Source organism: Ruditapes philippinarum, unplaced genomic scaffold (genome assembly GCF_026571515.1).
Source record: "Ruditapes philippinarum isolate M1 unplaced genomic scaffold, ASM2657151v2 ctg5910_1_1_1_1, whole genome shotgun sequence".
Taxonomy (NCBI): domain Eukaryota; kingdom Metazoa; phylum Mollusca; class Bivalvia; order Venerida; family Veneridae; genus Ruditapes; species Ruditapes philippinarum.
This window is the reverse complement of record NW_026860609.1, coordinates 75360-93087: the sequence shown is the minus strand read 5'-3', so window position 1 is coordinate 93087 and position 17728 is coordinate 75360. Positions and strand designations below refer to the sequence as shown.

The 17728-nt window shown below is 33.5% G+C and overlaps 3 protein-coding genes and 1 long non-coding RNA gene across 10 annotated transcripts in view; 3 read left to right on the top strand and 1 right to left on the bottom strand.

Moving 5' to 3' along the window:
- Positions 1-1395, bottom strand: part of LOC132712771 (anoctamin-4-like) — a 121013-nt gene extending 119618 nt beyond the window's left edge. For 6 of the 7 annotated variants that reach the window (XM_060695204.1, XM_060695206.1, XM_060695207.1 and 3 more), the window contains exon 1: positions 1293-1395. The gene's annotated coding sequence lies outside the window, so the exon portion shown is untranslated. The remainder of the gene's footprint in view (positions 1-1292) is intronic. The other variant, XM_060695209.1, reaches the window with a different exon arrangement.
- Positions 1396-1398: 3 nt separating this feature from the next.
- LOC132712774 (telomeric repeat-binding factor 2-interacting protein 1-like) lies at positions 1399-7001 on the top strand. Its single transcript, XM_060695214.1, has 6 exons — positions 1399-1560; positions 3179-3225; positions 3514-3618; positions 4324-4452; positions 5477-5591; positions 6957-7001. Exons 1-6 carry the CDS (start codon positions 1441-1443, stop codon positions 6993-6995), a joined length of 555 nt encoding a protein of 184 aa, XP_060551197.1. The 5' UTR covers positions 1399-1440; the 3' UTR covers positions 6996-7001.
- A 2191-nt stretch (positions 7002-9192) lies between these two features.
- LOC132712775 (suppressor of Mek1-like) lies at positions 9193-12569 on the top strand. Its single transcript, XM_060695215.1, has 3 exons — positions 9193-9244; positions 10193-11806; positions 12463-12569. The coding sequence occupies exons 1-3, from the start codon at positions 9193-9195 to the stop codon at positions 12552-12554; spliced, it is 1758 nt and encodes a 585-aa protein (XP_060551198.1). The 3' UTR covers positions 12555-12569.
- Positions 12570-13372: 803 nt separating this feature from the next.
- On the top strand, positions 13373-17277 carry LOC132712769 (uncharacterized). Its single transcript, XR_009623348.1, has 2 exons — positions 13373-13425; positions 15722-17277. It is a non-coding gene; the product is annotated as an uncharacterized LOC132712769 (long non-coding RNA).
- Positions 17278-17728: the final 451 nt, after the last annotated feature.

Below are 17728 nucleotides of genomic sequence, written 5' to 3'. Positions count from 1 at the left end.
AATATTATGAATTTGACATTTAAGTACATGTATGTGGGCCAATTTCCATAATTGGGAAGAGGTCTTAGCCTCTTGATTTTAGGAAAAAATGATCGCTAAAATTGCTAATTTGGGAAGTAAAAAAGCAGGTGAAAGTTAAGATTTTTGGGAAAACTGCATGATTTCAAAGAAAATTTCAATTGGGAAGAGGCCTTTTAAGTTTTATCGGAGTCTGTTATATAAGCAGGAAAATCACTGTATACATTGTAACAAAATATTTTTGATAATTATAAGTTGTAAATAATACAAATTTACATGGGCTTACGAAAACTACTTAATCAAAACTGAATTCATTTCTGACAGATCTATCCGATATCTTAATTGTCATAATATAAATGGCCAAATATCGTACATAAAATTATTTGGAAAAACATATATTAACATTATTTGTGAAAATGTAATTTTAAAAGATGTTCAAGTTACTGACTTCATCGTTGCATTTATTTATTATTGAAAAAAATATGCCATACCGTGATATGGCTATCCCCAACAATGTGTATGAGCTAGACGTATGTGACTCACGTTAGGCTAGAACATTTGGCTAGCAGTACGGATCAGATGTCTGTCATGTTCTAGTTAGTCCTATAACATAAGACGTTTCTGTTAGTACTACATACACTCCAACGTCTTAACGACTTCTTCATAAGTGCCTTTAGCAAAACGTGCCAACATGTATACAGGTAATATGGCTGAATGTATATAGCGGTGAAAGTGGTATAAATTAAATTGTATTAGATTTATTTACATTCAAAGGTGAGTCGTTTATTTTTTTTGCTGCACATTGATGCAAAAATGTTTTAATTTACTGTCTGCATTATCTTTCGACTCAAAATATTGTTTTTGTAGTAAATTACGACGGTTTATATAGCGCTTCAAAATCGCTGCGTGTTTTGCTAAAGGAACTAATGAAGAAGTCGATAAGAAGTTGCAGTGCACGTAGTACTAGCGGAAACGTCTTATGTTATAATAATTAAAGGACTAGATGTCATATGTCAAAACATTTTGACTAGGTCATCAATACTATAAAAAATACGCAACATTCTGGTGAGATAAAAATTTTCTAGTGAGATAAAAATTCTATCTCAACTGAGATAAAAAAAAACTGTCCTACTTTGAAAATTTTACCTGAATGATGCTTTTACTTATCCGGTACAGATGTATCCGAAAGAAACGATGATTATCATCACAAGTTTCTTATAAAAAGTATGATTTAGTACTACAACATAATCACAAAATATAGTTTAAAACAATACCTGGTATCAAGTTACACTTTTATTTGGCCTATTTACACATTCGAGGTTAAAAAATAAAAGTTATTTACTGTGTTTCCAAGATGTAAGGGAGATAACTTCTAAACCGGTGCATATTTTAACATTTGCTACGGCAATTAGTCCTAACAGAATGGCGGTAGAAAATCAATTCAAACATTCGAAAGATCTTTTCAAATGTGGTGATGGTTCAACTATGGTTTTCTTTATGCGTCCTTGCAGTCACAGACAAGAATTGAGACCATTAATAGAGGTTTAATCTGATACTTAACCATTGATAATCTGCCCTTTTGAGCTCAATGATTTAGGAATGATTCGTACCGAGTTGCATTCGCCCCACTACAATTCGCATCACACTGATATGTTGCTGTACATTAGACAACAAAGTCTAGCAAAGTCAGTTTGAATAGTAATGTTATGTTAAATAATGATCAAAGTTAAACATATAACTCGATTTGCGTGACTTTACAGTGTCTGGACAACTGATAAAAGTGTTATGCAGGAACCCATATTGCAATAGTCTGAATAGACATTGAGATGCACTGATGATGATAAAAAGAAAATAAAAGCTACCTTTTATGTCCTCTGTTTTGAAGAAAAAGTTGAGTGTCTCAGCTGTTATTATTGCTGCAGTGACATTGTTGTCATAAAACAACCATATACAGTCTCTATATGGACTATGTAAATAACCGAGGTATATTAAGTGAAAAAATACGAGTTGTTTCCCATATATTCGAGTAAAATTGTTATCTCTAATGCTAAAACAATACAAATTTAGCAGTTTTTAAATAATTGGTTTGGGGCAATTTAATCAGGTCTAGGATTTCATGATATTTACGGACAGTCTGTAAATTTATGGACCATCTATAATTTTACAGATTTTTCTATCTGTAAATTTATAGACATTAAATGCAAAAATAGTATAAGTTGTATTAAAATTAAAAACCGCAGGTTAATAAAAATAAATTTACTGATTATATGATTAAATGTAACAGTATGATAAGATTTAGAACAATTTGATGACTTTCAATTTTCACTTTTAACAAAAATTTCAAAGTCATCATACAAACATGAAACTTATCTCATTACCTTTGTTAATAGGAACAATCAATATAACAACTTGTTTTAAGCTGCGGATTTTGGTATAAAACTAAAAACAGCAAATTTAACATAGAGGATCTGTAACTTTATGGACTGAAAAGTCTTTAAATTTATAGACTATCCATAAATTTACTGACAGTCCATAAATATCATGAAATCCTAGACCTGTTAATGTCCGATTTTTAAATTTATTACAGTTTTTTACACTAATGAAAATCTTGTGATAAAGTGATTAAGTAGAATAATGAATTACTTAAATTTTTTGTCAATATTGTTTTATATTAATTTGAATGATTTCATAATTTAAATATATCATCATAAATCAGAAATGATTGATTATTATGGCATTGCTGTGTTGTTTTTTTCTGAGTGTACAGCATACATGTACACATAAACTTTTTTTTCGATGATCAAGTGGGAGATTTTTCTTCAAAAAGAGATTTTAGAATTTGCAATGACAAAGAAGAAAGTTCTGACATCAAAAAAAGGGAGATTTCTTTAATTTATGAAAAAAAAACCCTTATCTGAAGAAAAGTTCTTGAAAAAAACTCATATGGCTGCAAAAAGTGGGAGAGTTCACCAAATGTATGGTACAGATGTGCTAATGAAAAAAAAAATTGTGAATCTCATTGTACTGGTAGTAACTATATCAGGAAAAAGGCTGACAACAAGTGTCACATCCTCTTTTATATGCAATCAACCTAGGAGTTCTGTAATACAATTATTTTTGTGTTTTATCTTGACATAATATACATGTATGTATTTTCCAGTCTGGCGGTGGTAAGGTTACATCTAAAGTGATGAAGGAAAGTATAAAGTAAGTATGATTTAAAAGTAACATATCTGTTTCAAAAAGAAAATCAAGCTATTATGATTGCTACATCAAACAGAATATGAATCTCGAAAAATTATATCCAGTCTAGTCATGCCAAAAAAGCTCACTGGACTCATTTAAGATGGATTTTTCTCCTTCATTTTAGATAGATTTTCCTCCTTTGGACTTTCCTTAATAATATATGCTATGCTTTGGGGCATTTATTTTAAAGCATAATGTGTAACATAAATGAATGTTTTAATTTATATGTTTATTCTATTTTTTTTGCAGACTTGCAGAGAAAGGAAGTACGGTTTCTGCAGATGACTATATATCAGCTAAATACATAGAAGACTGCGTGAATCAGAATAAACTATTACCTATGGATTCATACAGGTAAATCTTCAAAAATGAGAGCAATAGTTTAATCTAAAGGATAACGTTATATTTGATCAGAAATCACATCATGAAGGTTTTTAGATATAATAATTTTATCAGTTTTATTCAAATCCTTTCATTGAAGGTTACATATTTTTCACCATTTGTAAAATTCATAAAGACCTATCAATAAAAACAGCTAGTGATTATAGTGCATGTAGTGGCATCACAGCAGGTTTATTTTGTTTAAAAATAATGCATTATAATGTACAGTTGTGAACCTTTAATTATAATCTTCAACATTAATATTCCTAGATGAAAAATGTCAATATGATGCTAATTTTTAACCTGCTTTTCCAACAGAAAGATTGTTAGATTAGAGAATATCAGAGAATCAGCAGGTAACTTGGCTCAAACTGTTTCTTTTAACCATGTGCAACCAAACTATTACAGAATGGTAGTCATCAAGTGTCTTTGCAAATGATCTTAGGATTTTGTAATTTGATCAGGTTTATCTAGGTTTGAATAAGGCATTTTAGGGTTGATTTTGGGCCAAAACTTGGCCACTTCTCTCTCAGTTTTAGTGTATGTTTTCTCCTTTTTTCAACATAATTTTCTCATCATCGTTCCTTGCCGCCATTTTTTTAAACAGAGAAAAAACATTGGACACTAGAAATCTCAGTCATACATTCACATATCTGTCGTTTTTCTATATTTGTCTAGAGTGAAGTCAGGATCCAGAGTGCGTAATGAATCAGGTGATACTAATGTGTCAAAAGAAAGTTTTGGTTCCAATGATAGTTTATCACCCGCATCCTATATTGTACAGACAAAAGCCAGAGATTATAAAGGGTATGTGTTATCTTTAAAATGTATTATCAGGTTATTTTACACTGTTCTATACAATATTTAGGAAATAATTAACAATTTTTCTTGCATTGTTGCAGAGTTCAAATGCCCAGCAATATAATCATGAAGACTGATAGGCCTGAGTGATTAATTACAAAGCATTTTAACAATAAACCATGCATTATTATACTATTATGTACAAAAAGTTAATATCAATTTCCATTCTAACATGCTAATAAAAAAAGAGAATTCATTACAATATGTTGAACGACATTGAGCATAGAAGTAATTTTCCTGCCATTTGGCTTATTGAATGCTCATGAATGAAGGGAAACTGACATCGTTTTTTCCATGTTCCACACATTTCCTATTGCTGGAGTTGTTGCATGTATGCCTTGAGTGTAAAATTGATACTTCTTACATAGCCCTATTCATAAGGAAAGTAAAATATAATTCCTTAGGTTTTGTTGAAGAGGTTTTTTTTTAAAATTTTACAGAAGGTATTACAATAAAAGAAAAATTACATGTGTATCCTATTCTAGTATATTTGTATTACTCCTGTTGGATTGTGTAAAAGTTGTATTTTACACTTCCCTCATATCCAGGGCTTCCATTAGTGGAAGTTTGGGAGTCATTTACATGAGTTTTGGCTTGTGACTTCCGAAATATAACCCTTTTCTTTCTTTACCTATATAATGATTATGTGTCTTCCAGTGTTAGGTATTTTGCAGGCTCTGACTTCCTAATTTTGGAACTTCATGGAAGCACTGCATAGTCATGTCCTTGTATGGTGTTTGATAAGACTACCTGTAACAGTGTTACAGCTTCACACTTAAACATCATGTTTACAACATATTGATAAAACACACATAATACTATATTCCTTATTTAATATCGGAAATATGATTGGAAGAAAAAGTAGATTACATTTTGTATTTTTAAGCAAAGATAGAAAAGTATTTATGATAAACCGTAATTATGTTTGTAAGAATAAAGTGTAATTTTAATAATTATTTCTGGTTATTAGGAGATCCAAGTACACCAAAGAAGATGACATAGCCATGTTAACATTCCTGCTTGATGAAAAAAGATATTCTGAAGCATTAGGTATACGTGTATGGAAAGATATGGAATCAAAAAAGGTACGATTCCACAATTTTTCGATATTTTTACACTACCCAAACTTTTTAGCTTGACTATTCGAAGAATAAGGAGTGCTATCCTTGTCCCCCAAGCTAGGATTTTTAAGTATTAGGTATACACGTATGGAAAGATGTGGCATCAGAAAAGGTACAATTCACCAAGTTTTTTTACTCTTCCTAAATTTTTTATGATGAATCTCAAAGTTTCCGATTTGTTTTGTGTCCTGCATTAAATTATAGATTCCATTGAGGTCATTGGAACAATTGGTGACAAATTGGTAACATGATGATAGGGAGAAAAATAGGATAACCACTTCAGTGTATCCTTTTGTTAAAGATACATTTTTCCTCAGAAACGAATAAATATATTTCTTCTGTAGAGAGAACAACCGGATGGCAGATTTTGCTTAAACTTCCAGGGATGAACAACCTCAATGTGTAGATGGTAGTAGAGGAAGGAATTTTCGCTGCGACTAAATTTAACAGAATTATGGCCCTTTTATAGTATGTAGAAATTTTGTGAACGCAACTCCTCTTAAACTCCTCTTAAACCAGATGGCAGATTTTGCTTAAACTTCCAGGGATGAACAACCTTAACGTGTAGATGGTAGTACAGGAAGGAATTTTTGCTGCGACCAAATTTAACAGAATTATGGCCCTTTGTTGATTTTTTCACTATATACTATATAGAAATTTTGTGAACACAACTCCTCTTAAACCGGATGGCAGATTTTGCTAAAACTTCCAGGATGAACAACCTTAATGTGTAGATGGTAGTAAAGGAAGGAATTTTTGCTGCGACCAAATTCAACAGAATTATGGCCCTTTGTTGATTTTTTCACTATATACCATATATATGTTGTCAGTGGGGGCATCCGTGTCCTTTGGACACAGTTCTAGTTGGAAACTAAAAAGCTTTTGTGAAATAAAAATAAAATATTTTTCTGCAGAATAATGGGCCTTTAAAATTTCACTCTATAATGTCAATATCAGGCCTATATGTTTCTGGGTGTTAATTTTACTAGCACATGACATAAATTGTAAATGAAAAGTTTGATTACAAAATTTATATATACTTTTTGGAAACAAATTATTTGAATTATGGCTAAGTGGCTTACAATATGTTGTTTGTTGTGAGTGACATACAAATGTATCTTTTAAATGCATTAGTCATTGAAAGTGTACACATCAGGTGTAAAAAAAAATTAGTAGTATGATTGTAGATGTAAGCTTTTGGGGTGAAATCTTTCACAACTTTTGTTAATTTTTACTATAAATTTTGGAATTTTCAATTGATGAAAGACCTATTTACAGCCTTTTTTTAAGCAAAAAAAAAAGTCACTGATTTGTTTATTTTTCCTACAGGTAACTTTACACACAGCCAGCTCTATGAATACACGCTAAAAAGAAAAAAACCATTCTTTCCCAAAATTTAAAGGGAAAGGGATAGGAAAAAATGATTTTTTGGGCAAAAAGCTATTAGCGGGAAAATCCAGGGGCTGTTTTTCACCAAAGGAAAAGAGCCAAAAATTTTTGGGAAAAGAATTTTTTTAAAATTTTTTAGTTTGTTTCAGGGGGAAGGGAAAAGAAAACCCCTTTTTTCACTTTCTTCTTTACATCTGCATTTTATGTCTTATAGGCCCTCATAAATTTTTTAAGTTTTTTTAAAACCCTTTTTTGTTTTAATTGATTTTTTTAGAAAAGGAAAAATTAATGGTTTTTTCATTACTAGTACCTGTATTAAAAAATTTTCCTTTAAAACCAAAAAACAAAATTTGGGGTTCAGCCCCCCAAATTTTTAATAATTCAAAGTCCCTTTTTGGGCTATCAATTTAATTTTAGTTTTTTTTTCAAGAAAATTTTTTTTTTTCATGAAAAATTTGTTTGGATCTTTTTATGAAAACAGAGTCTTTTTTTTTTGGTTTTTTTAAAAACCAGGGTTCCCTTTTTATTTTCAAAATTTAGTAAATTTTTATTTATTTTTTTTTATTTTAATTTTAAATTAATTTTTAAAGTGGGAAAAAAGGGGGAAAAATATTTTAAAATAAATTCCAAAAGAGGGTGGGGTTTTTGGGAAATTTTTAGCCCCCCAATTTTTAATGAAAAGTGGGGGTATCTAAAAAGCATCAAAAACAAAAATTTTTTTTAAAATTTGTTTAAAAAGCAAATTTGTCAAAAAATTTAAAATTTTTTGCTTTTTAAACCCTTTAAAAAACTTATTTTGGGGGATGGGGAAAATTGTCATTTTAAAAGGGGGATTCAAAACTTTTTGGGAATTTTTTTTGGGAGAGTTTGGTCCTTTGTTTAATTTAGGGAAAATTTCCCCGGTTGAAGTTTGCATGCAACTTTAATTTTTTAAAAAACTAGTGGGGGTTTGGGGGTGTATTTAGTTTTTTTTTACTGGGGGCCCCGGGGTTTTTCCCCCTATTTTTCCCGGCCCAGTCGGCCTTTATTACGATTCTGGTAAACCCTTTGAGCCCTGGGAAAAAGGAGGAAATTATTCCCCTGGGAAAAGTCGGTTCGTGGTTTGTAAAACCCCGACGGAAAGGGCTTTTCATGGTCGATCGTGTAGATCCCTTTTTCTAAAAGGGCCAAATTCCTTGTTCATAACAAAAGGTTTGACAAAAAGAAGGAAAGGCAACCTCTTCCCCGGGAGGGCAGCTCTCTTTAGGGGCCCACCCCTTGGGTTTTTTTGGTTTTTGGTACCAGTAAAGTAACCCAATAGGTACCCCTTTTGGGGTGACAATTTCCCCCAAACAAAGTGCACGCCACGAAGGGAAGTCGGAAGTAAAAAAAAAAAACTAGTGAAGGTTTTCCCTTGAAACTTAATACATAATGAGCCGCGTCACAACAAAACCAACATAATGGGTTTGTGACCAGCATGGATCCAGACCAGCCTGCGCATTTGCGCAGTCTGATCAGGGTCCATGCTGTTCACTACCAGTTTCTCTATTTGTAATAGGGTTTGTAAGCGAACAGCATGGATCCTGATCAGACTGTGTGGATGCGCAGGCTGGTCTGGATCCATGCTGGTCGCAAACCCATTATGTTGGTTTTGTCGTGACGCGGCGCATATCTTCTGGATCATAATTATTATAGACCATAATTTTGACATGGATTTTGACTGCTTTATGGTCCTTTGTGGACTTAGTTTAAATTTTGCATGCAACGTCAGTTGTAAAAACTACTGATGGTCTTCACTTAAATCTTAACTGGAGGTCATTATGCAAATTCCATAACTTTCCAAGTTCAGTCAAAAATTATATTATGTCAGATTCTTAGATAAAGTTTTGCATGCGGCATCACTCTTAAAAACAAATAACATCATTTACTTAAAACTTGACGCATATCTTGGATGTAAAATTTAACTGGTTTGCGACATTGAAATAACGTTCTTGTTTTGATTGTTTTGCACGTGCTGTTTGGCGCTACATTGTGACGTCATGTAAACAACACTCTAAACGTCTGTACAGCGTTAACGACTGAAAGATATTGGTGTTCCCATTTATTTTCTTAGATCATTTTCTATCATTCTATATAGTTTTTTTTAAATAAAATTTAACTAAAAATTGTTTTTTATGTATCAGATTTTTCAAACAAAATGGCGCAGTCAATGTGTCGGTTTGAAAATACAGAGGGAGGAAATAAGAACGGCGAGTGCATTGTTGTGAAATATATCCCACTTCTGGCCTTCTATGTTTATAAAAGACAAATCTCCCATAGTGTTAGAATGTTGTTGTTGTTGTTGTTTTGTAAAATGTCTTTTTAAATGATTAAATTACGTGTATTTTGGTTCTATAATCTTAAATTGATTTTTGAAAGAGTTGTAACATAGCATATGATATCTGTTTTATTTAATTCCCTGCAGGAACCGCGTCCATGCTTATTACGGTGTAGTAAGAAAATGTGTTTATTTACTCGCTGAACACCACCAGTCGACTGTTTCCACCATTAAAGTGGAAGTGAATCTTTTTTGAATTTGGATAAAAATTGTTAGAAATATTTTCATTTGAAATAAATTTCTGTCATTGATAATAAAATCCAAAGCTGCCCATGTGTGCTGAAAATACTTCTTTATACCAGTTAAACTGATAACTTCATGTTCTGGCAAGTGACGGTTGTCTGCTGAAACTGTAGTGAGGTCATATTCTGTTTAAAAAAATTCTACTGAAGCCAAGACAGGCCATCAATTTACTTACCACGGTATCATAGTGCTCTCCCCTCAAGCTCCCGTTCAAATTCAAAACATGGCTGACTGATTATAGTTGCTTCTAATTTAAATCATTGAGTTATTCTATGAATGTCATGTGTATTTTAAAGTGAAGGTGCGACAGTTAAACACAGTTTATTAAAATAGTAAATAAAAGTTCTTTTTATTTGTACAATTTGCTGGAAAAAATAAGAACAATGGTACCATAGGGGACCATCCTATAATGAGTATTGTAAGTAAACAGAATAAAATGTTATGCGCCTATTTTCTGTGGGGTTACAACAGTTAATTTTCTTTTGAGGAAAAATACACACATATATATTTCAAATTCATAGAGGTGTTTTGAAATTATTCTTTTAAAGAATTTGAAAAATAATTTAGTAAACTACAGCCGGTAGATATAGAGGTTTACACTATATTAAATATTATAAATGTTTCTATTTTATATGTTGTTATTTTCTTCAAGTATTTTTACGTTTGTTCCCTTTAGCTGCCGAGGCATTATTTACAACCTCGAAGAGGAGCTGCAGGTCTGAGACTACTGTAAGAAAGGTCGATTTAACAGGAGAATTTGGAGACGAGTTTGATTTTACAACGGGAGATGAGAGTAGTCAGGATGTTGAAATTGTACCTGTTAATGCTGATGGTAGCAAAAAGAAAGTTAATGTGGACAAACAGTGTGATGTAGGAAATAAACATATGAATAAAGATGACGAAAGAGATAACGAAAATGTGGACAACAATGAATATGATTGTTCAGAAGAACATAAGGAGAAAAGAATTGAAAAAAGAAATGATGAACCTAGGAGAGGTGTTAGGAAATCACCAAGAACAAAAAAGCATAGCCAGGATTTAACTGTTGATGATGATTCGGAAGGTAGGAATATTGATGATAGCAAAAAGAGTAGTGTGCTTGAAAATGATTGTGAGGAGCTTAATAAGGAAGACATTTTTTACGCTAAAGCTCTTGATTTACACATGGACAAAGTGACAGGTGATGACCTAAACTCTGAAACTTGTAATGGAAATTTGGAAAGTTCAAATGATAAGGACAGGCTTGTTACTGAAAGGAACGATGATGTTGATGGTAATGAGGTTGATGGTGGTGCTGAATTGTCAAGTAATAAAACAGATAAGGACAATGGTAAAAAGTCAACAGCCACTAAAAGTAATCACGAAGATGAAAGTGAAGCCAAATCTGATGCAAAAGACAGTCAGGATGAATCAGAGTACTTAGACGCTGAAAGTTTTTCCCCACCAGACATATTTAAAATAGCCAATGAAGACAACATTCCGAATGAGGGTAAAACTGTAAAAGATGATGGAAATAAGAAAATGAAATCAGTTGTTAACATGAATGATGATAGATTGACAGTTTCACAAGATTCTTGTGATAGTGTATATTATGATGTTGAAGATGAATTTGAAGTGAAAACTGTGTTGAGAAGTGGTAGACAAATAAGAAAAGAGACTAATCTTGGAATACCTCAACTTGAAAAGAGTCATATGAATTCAGATGTTAATAGATTTGATTCTAACACTAAAAGTAGTGAACAGGACAGTAAAGATAAGAACAATAAACAGATTGTTGATGAAGATTTACAAACATGTTCAAGTGGAAAGTTTGTTGATACTGTTGTAAAATGTAATACAAATAATAATACTCATGTCAGGAATGAAAGTTCTCAAATTAGTGAAAATGCCGAGACACAGCCTCCCGAGGCTGAAATATGTAGTAATGAAGTGACCTCTTCTGGTCAACTAATAGAAATTGTTGACGATAGTGAAAATAGAAATACACTTGAGGAAAGTGATGCAGAATCTGATAGTTTTGATGAAATGTTAAAAGGTTTCATAGAGAATAAGAAGGCAACTGTAATAAATGTTGAAATAGCAGATAGAAGCAAGAAGGGTAATGACGATAATGATGTTATGGTCACTAAAAAAACTCCGGGAAAGTTAAATAATAAACAAAGTGGAAAGAGAAAGCGTGAAAATGACAAAGGTGAGATTTTTTAATTAAGGGGAAAGTAAGGTCAAAGATATTATGAAAATTTTTAGATGATTTAAAAAATGAAATTAGTTACAAGACTTGTCTGGCAAACAAGATCACTGTGTTTGGATTTCTTTTATGTTGCATGTTTATCATACTAGAGTCATTTGTTTTCAATATAACTCCACCACTTGCAAGCTTTAGTTGTGGGGAATAGGTTTGCTCTACTGTAGGAATCAAAGAATGTTAAGTTGTTAAGCTGTTGGGCTTTGTGTCACTGAAAATAAAAACAAATAAATGGAAAATATTAATTAAAATTGCCATCGGAACTCCAAATCAAAATATTAGTTATAACTTTTCAGCAGAGGACTTTTCAACAACAAGTTGGTTAACATCTTATTAGTGTGCTGGAGATTATTTGTCTGTTAACTTTGTTATTAATAAGTAAAATTATATTTGTATGTTCTGTTAAAGCTTTATTTAAAATCATAATTTAGAGTATACTTGTCTTTTTCAACTGGACATTCGTATTTCTTGCAAAATGAATTTCTTTTATTACATTTTTTATTAGGTGGGAAAATGGGACAAGGTTAGTGATACATGCAATCAGATCTGTCATCAATTAAGAATTTTCCAACATTATTGAATATTGAGTTATGTCATTTCAGATGAGACAGATTGTTCAAGAGAGGAAAAGAAAAGAAAACTTGTGGAAGAATGTCGAGCTAACATAAAAGTTAGAAAGTTTTTTTTTGGTTAAAAACCAACACTCCTTATATACAAATTACAATAATAAATGTTATCACATACCAGTGCCCCTTTTGCAACTCTGTTTTTGATGTGACATCAGTTGCATAGTGTTTAAACAAGCTAAATGTTAGCTTTTCACTATAGGGGTGTCAATGCTAGAATTATTCTTTTTCGCTTTAAACAGTCTTTATTTTAGGTGTGATAAATCGAATATGATATGTAAGACAGTAAGTTAATAACTGACTATTTATTTAATTTTACTCACATAATATAATTATTCAACTTGTTCAATATAATCAGTATTGAACTTACTCTCATTCAATATCCTCTAATTCTCAAATTTTGATACTTAAACCTTAACCTGTTTGAACCGATGAGCCTCTGCCACCAGCACAGAGCCAGGCCAGCCAGCACAGCCATGCAGTCTGACCATGCTCTACTGTTAGTAGTGAAATGTTTCTATTTTGATATTGAAATCCCTTTAACTTTGATGGTACTGTTTCCTGTTCAAAACACAGCAAACCCAAGACAAGAGTTAAGCAGATCATTTGTTAAACAATGTAAATATGTTTGAGCCTTTCATCAACCAACTAATTGGTTGCGCAGCAGACAACAGTGTGATCCGCGGCACTATCAGGATCATGTGTCATATAGTTTTCGTCTTGCTATATGCTCGAAGCGTACAGCAGTCTGATACTGCGATGCGCAGGCTGGTTGGATATGCGTCGAAAACTTATTCGGTTTTGAATAGCGGCCTTATTTCTTTTATGTTATGATATTTTACAATATGGACTTAACTGAAGGTGTGTTAGACAGTCTGACAGTGCAAAGTGATATCAATAGACTTATATCATATATAGAATATGGACCTCATTCTTTAGGTATGTGTCAATATTTTCAACCAAGTGGTGACTGAGTGCACAATTTGACAATATTTCCATTTATTTAAAGTGGTCACTGGGTGCATATTTGGCAATGTTTTCAACAATTGGGTCAGTAGGCCTGCAATGATTCACCAAATGTTTGATTCATTTTCAATTTCAGGCACCCCAATTGCAATTTTTTATGCTCCCCGAAAAATTTCGGGGGAGCATATAGTCGGCGCCGTCTGTCCGTCCGTCTGTCTGCACTACCGAATAGGGATAGGGGGCCATCTAACTGTAAACAGAACAAAAGAGAACAATAGAGTTCATTCCGTAACAATAGAGTAAGGGGCCATTGGCCCTCTATTAAACAAAAGAAAATAACAAAAGAAATGGCCCCTTATTCCATTTCGGCCGGACTTCCGTCCGTCCGTTGTCTTGTCCGGAGCATAACTTGAAAACCCTTGGAGATAATTTGTTTAAACTTCATACAGTGCCGGTGGTAGAGGGCATTGAGGGGGAGTGCAGTGTCAAAGAACCATAACTCTATTTTGCCTGGTTTTTTAATTATCTCCCCTTATAGAAAAATCTTGTCCGGGGCATAACTCTTAAAACTATAAGAGATATCAACATGAAACTTGTAGGTGAATAGATCTTAATGGGTAGATGTGCAGTGCACAAGAACCATAACTCTTTTTTGCCTAATTTTGGAGTTATTGCCCTTTGTTAATTTCAACACTTTGAACTTTGTCTGGAACATAACTCTAAAACTATAAGAGATATCAAGATGAAACATTGTAGGTAGATAGATCTCATTGAGTAGAAGTGCAGTGCAAAAGAACCATAACTCTGTTAAGCCTCATTTTTGAATTATCTCCCCTTTTAGAAAAATCTTGTACTGGACATAGCTGTAAATCTTTAAGAGATATCAACATGAAACTTTGTAGGTAGATATATCTCAATGGGTAGATGTGCAGTGCACAAGAATCACAACTCTTCCTTGCCTAATTCTGGAGTTATTGCCCTTTGTTTATTATCCCCCGCCGATGGAATTGGGAGGAGGATATAGTTTTGGCGTTGTCTGTCCGTCTGTCTGTCTGTCCGTCCGTCACAAAACTTGTCCGGACTACTCCTCATAAACTACTGGTGCAATTTCATCCAAACTTTACAGGAATGAACAGTACCAAGTCTAGTTGTGCATATTGTCAGCATTTTCCGGTTCAATGATTTTTGTCAGAGTTATGGCCCTTTAATAATTTTTATTTTTAAAGTTTGTTCGGACTACTTCTCTAACACTAATGCAATTTCAATGAAACTTTACAGGATTGATCTGTAGCTCAAGTCCTTGTGCATATTGCACGGGTTTTCCAGTTGGATGATTTTTGGTCGAATTATGGCCCTTTGATAAAAAGGTGTTTTTCTCTGTGTGTTGCCAGATACACAAAAGCTTGTCCGGACTACTCCTCATAAACTACTGGTGCAATTTTATCCAAACTTTACAGGAATGATCAGTACCAAGTCTAGTTGTGCACTGTCTGTCTGTCTGTCTGTCACAAAACTTTTCCCAACATGAAATTGGCCATCATGAGATGACACATGTGATCACTGATCGCTCTTGTTTGAATTATTGCCCTTTGTTAACTTTCATACTTTATTTTTGTCCTGGACTTGAAACTTCATAAACTTGGCTCCTCTTTTACTATCAAGCACTGAGAATTGTCAAGCGTTCTGTCATACTGACAGGCAATAGCTCTTGTTCCATGTTATAATTTATTTTAGTTGTGAATCAAATGAAATGTATTCTTGGAGTATTCTTAACAGTATTTTTCTCGGAAGATGTGTTTGACTAAAGAATAAGAAAAAGTCAAACACTGTCCTTGCTAGGCAGTGGTTGATGGTTATGAATTATCTTGGGACCTTCCTGTATTTTTCAGATTATTCAAGTGTGTTTGTGAAAGGATATTACAAGCACCACTGATAAATGTGCCGCCTCATGACAAAACCAACATAATGGGTTTGCAACCAGCATGGATTCGCGCAGTCTGATCAGGATCCATGCTGTTCGCTATCAGTTTCTTTACTTGTATTAGAGTTGGTAAGGGAACAGCATGGATCCTGATCAGACTGCGTGGACGCGCAGGCTGGTCTGGATCCATGCTGGTCACGAATGCACTATGTTGGTTTTGTCGTGACGTGGCTCAAATTGTTTTTGCCTTAACGTGGTTCTGGTTCTAAAAACTGTAATAAGGTTATCAGTAAGGGTAAAAGAAAGTATTGAAACTTTATTTAAATAAATGTTTATTTTCATTTTCAGAGTTACCTCCCTGGACCGACATTGATGATAAGATCCTTGAAACAGATCCCAAAGCAGTTCGTCTGATAAACAAGTTCGGAGAAAAAGATGTCACAACAAGATATAATTTTTTAAACTATATCACTTAGATCTGTAACACAGTGTTACTATGTTAAAAACTTTTTTTTCTTTTTATACCCCCGCACAACAAAGTTGTAAGGGGGGTATACTGGAATCAGCTTGTCTGGCCGTCCGTCCGGCTGTCCGTCGGTTTTTTCTTGTCCGCCCAATAACTTAAGATTCCTTTGACCCTTAGTCTTCATATTTGGCATGGAGGTTAGTCATGATTAGTAGATGACCCCTATTGATTTTGAGGTCACTAGGTCAAAGGTCAAGGTCACAGGGGCCTTGACTTCAAAAAGCTTGTCCGCCCAATAACTTAAGATTCCTTTGACCCACAGTCTTCATATTTGGCATAGAGGTTAGTCATGATTAGTAGATGACCCCTATTGACTTGGAGGTCACCAGGTCAAAGGTCAAGGTCACAGGGGCCTTGACTTCAAAAAGCTTGTCCGCTCAATAACTTAAGATTCCTTTGACCCACAGTCTTCATATTTGGCATGGAGGTTAGTCATGATTAGTAGATGACCCCTATTGATTTTGAGGTCACCAGGTCAAAGGTCAAGGTCACAGGGGCCTTGACTTCAAAAAGCTTGTCCGCCCAATAACTTAAGATTCCTTTGACCCACAGTCTTCATATTTGGCATGGAGGTTAGTCATGATTAGTAGATGACCCCTATTGATTTTGAGGTCACCAGGTCAAAGGTCAAGGTCACAGGGACTTTGACTTCAAAAAGTTTGTCTGCCCAATAACTTTAGATTCCTTTGACCCACAGTCTTCATATTTGGCATGGATGTTGATCATGACTATAAGGTGACCCCTATTGATTTTGAGGTCACTGGGTCAAAGGTCAAGGTCACAGGGACCTTGACAAAAAAAAAGCTTTTCTTCTCAATTTCTAAAGAATGTCCTGTCCGCAATGTATTGATTTTGACATTTTCACATTTGAAGCATGTAGAATACATAACTTAGCAATGCACTGGCTTAGTAACCTCAGATTTGGCAGGGAGGTTGTCCTTGAGCTCTAAATGGCCACTGTTGATTCTGACAAAGTGGTATGCGGGGGTATTCACGCCATGATAGTGGCAGTTCTAGTTTGAAGCAGTTTATGGGTTGGGGGTCAGGAGAGATGATCAGTACTGAATTGTGTTAGGAACTTATGAAGCATTCCATATTCAGAGGTACTTAAAACAACATTATGATGTATCATCCAATTGATTTGCTACTTGTGATGGGGATAATCAATTCAGCTTTGCATGTTTTATTTGAATCTTTAAAATCAGGGTTCATTGGTAATGAGAAATTTAATTTATGATCCAAAATCCAAAGAAACAGTCAATACTTCATTAAGAATCTTGTGACTATAAATGGACTATATTATTTAAGCCACATCTTTTAGACAATTGCCATGCAAGTAAGGAAATAGTAATATATTAAATATTTTGAAATAATTAGACTTTGTGTTAGTGTTTATTTACATGTATTAGTCATTTTGTGTGATCAGATATATTGCTGTTTCGGGGCATTGTTGTTATTAAACTCACCTGATTACAACATGTTTATATGTAAGTTAATGAAGCTTGCTAATGGTCCCTACTTTGTTCTTTTCTATGATAAGGGGAAGGGGACGTCCCTGCCTTGTTCATCCCTTCGAACAGATGTACACATACTTTGGTGACTATTTGAACCATACAAAACAATTAATTTCTTTTTGATGATATTCACTGAGTAAGCTCTTAAGTAGCTAAAAGAGGAGAGGGAACAAAAAAATTACCTACTTAAATACCAAAATTTGAGGATGTCTTTCCATCACACATTTGTCTTGAAGTAATGGAAGAATCTTTTTAACAAAACAGGCAGTGATAGTGACTGGATAAAGAGAGTGCACTATCCAAAATTTCACATTT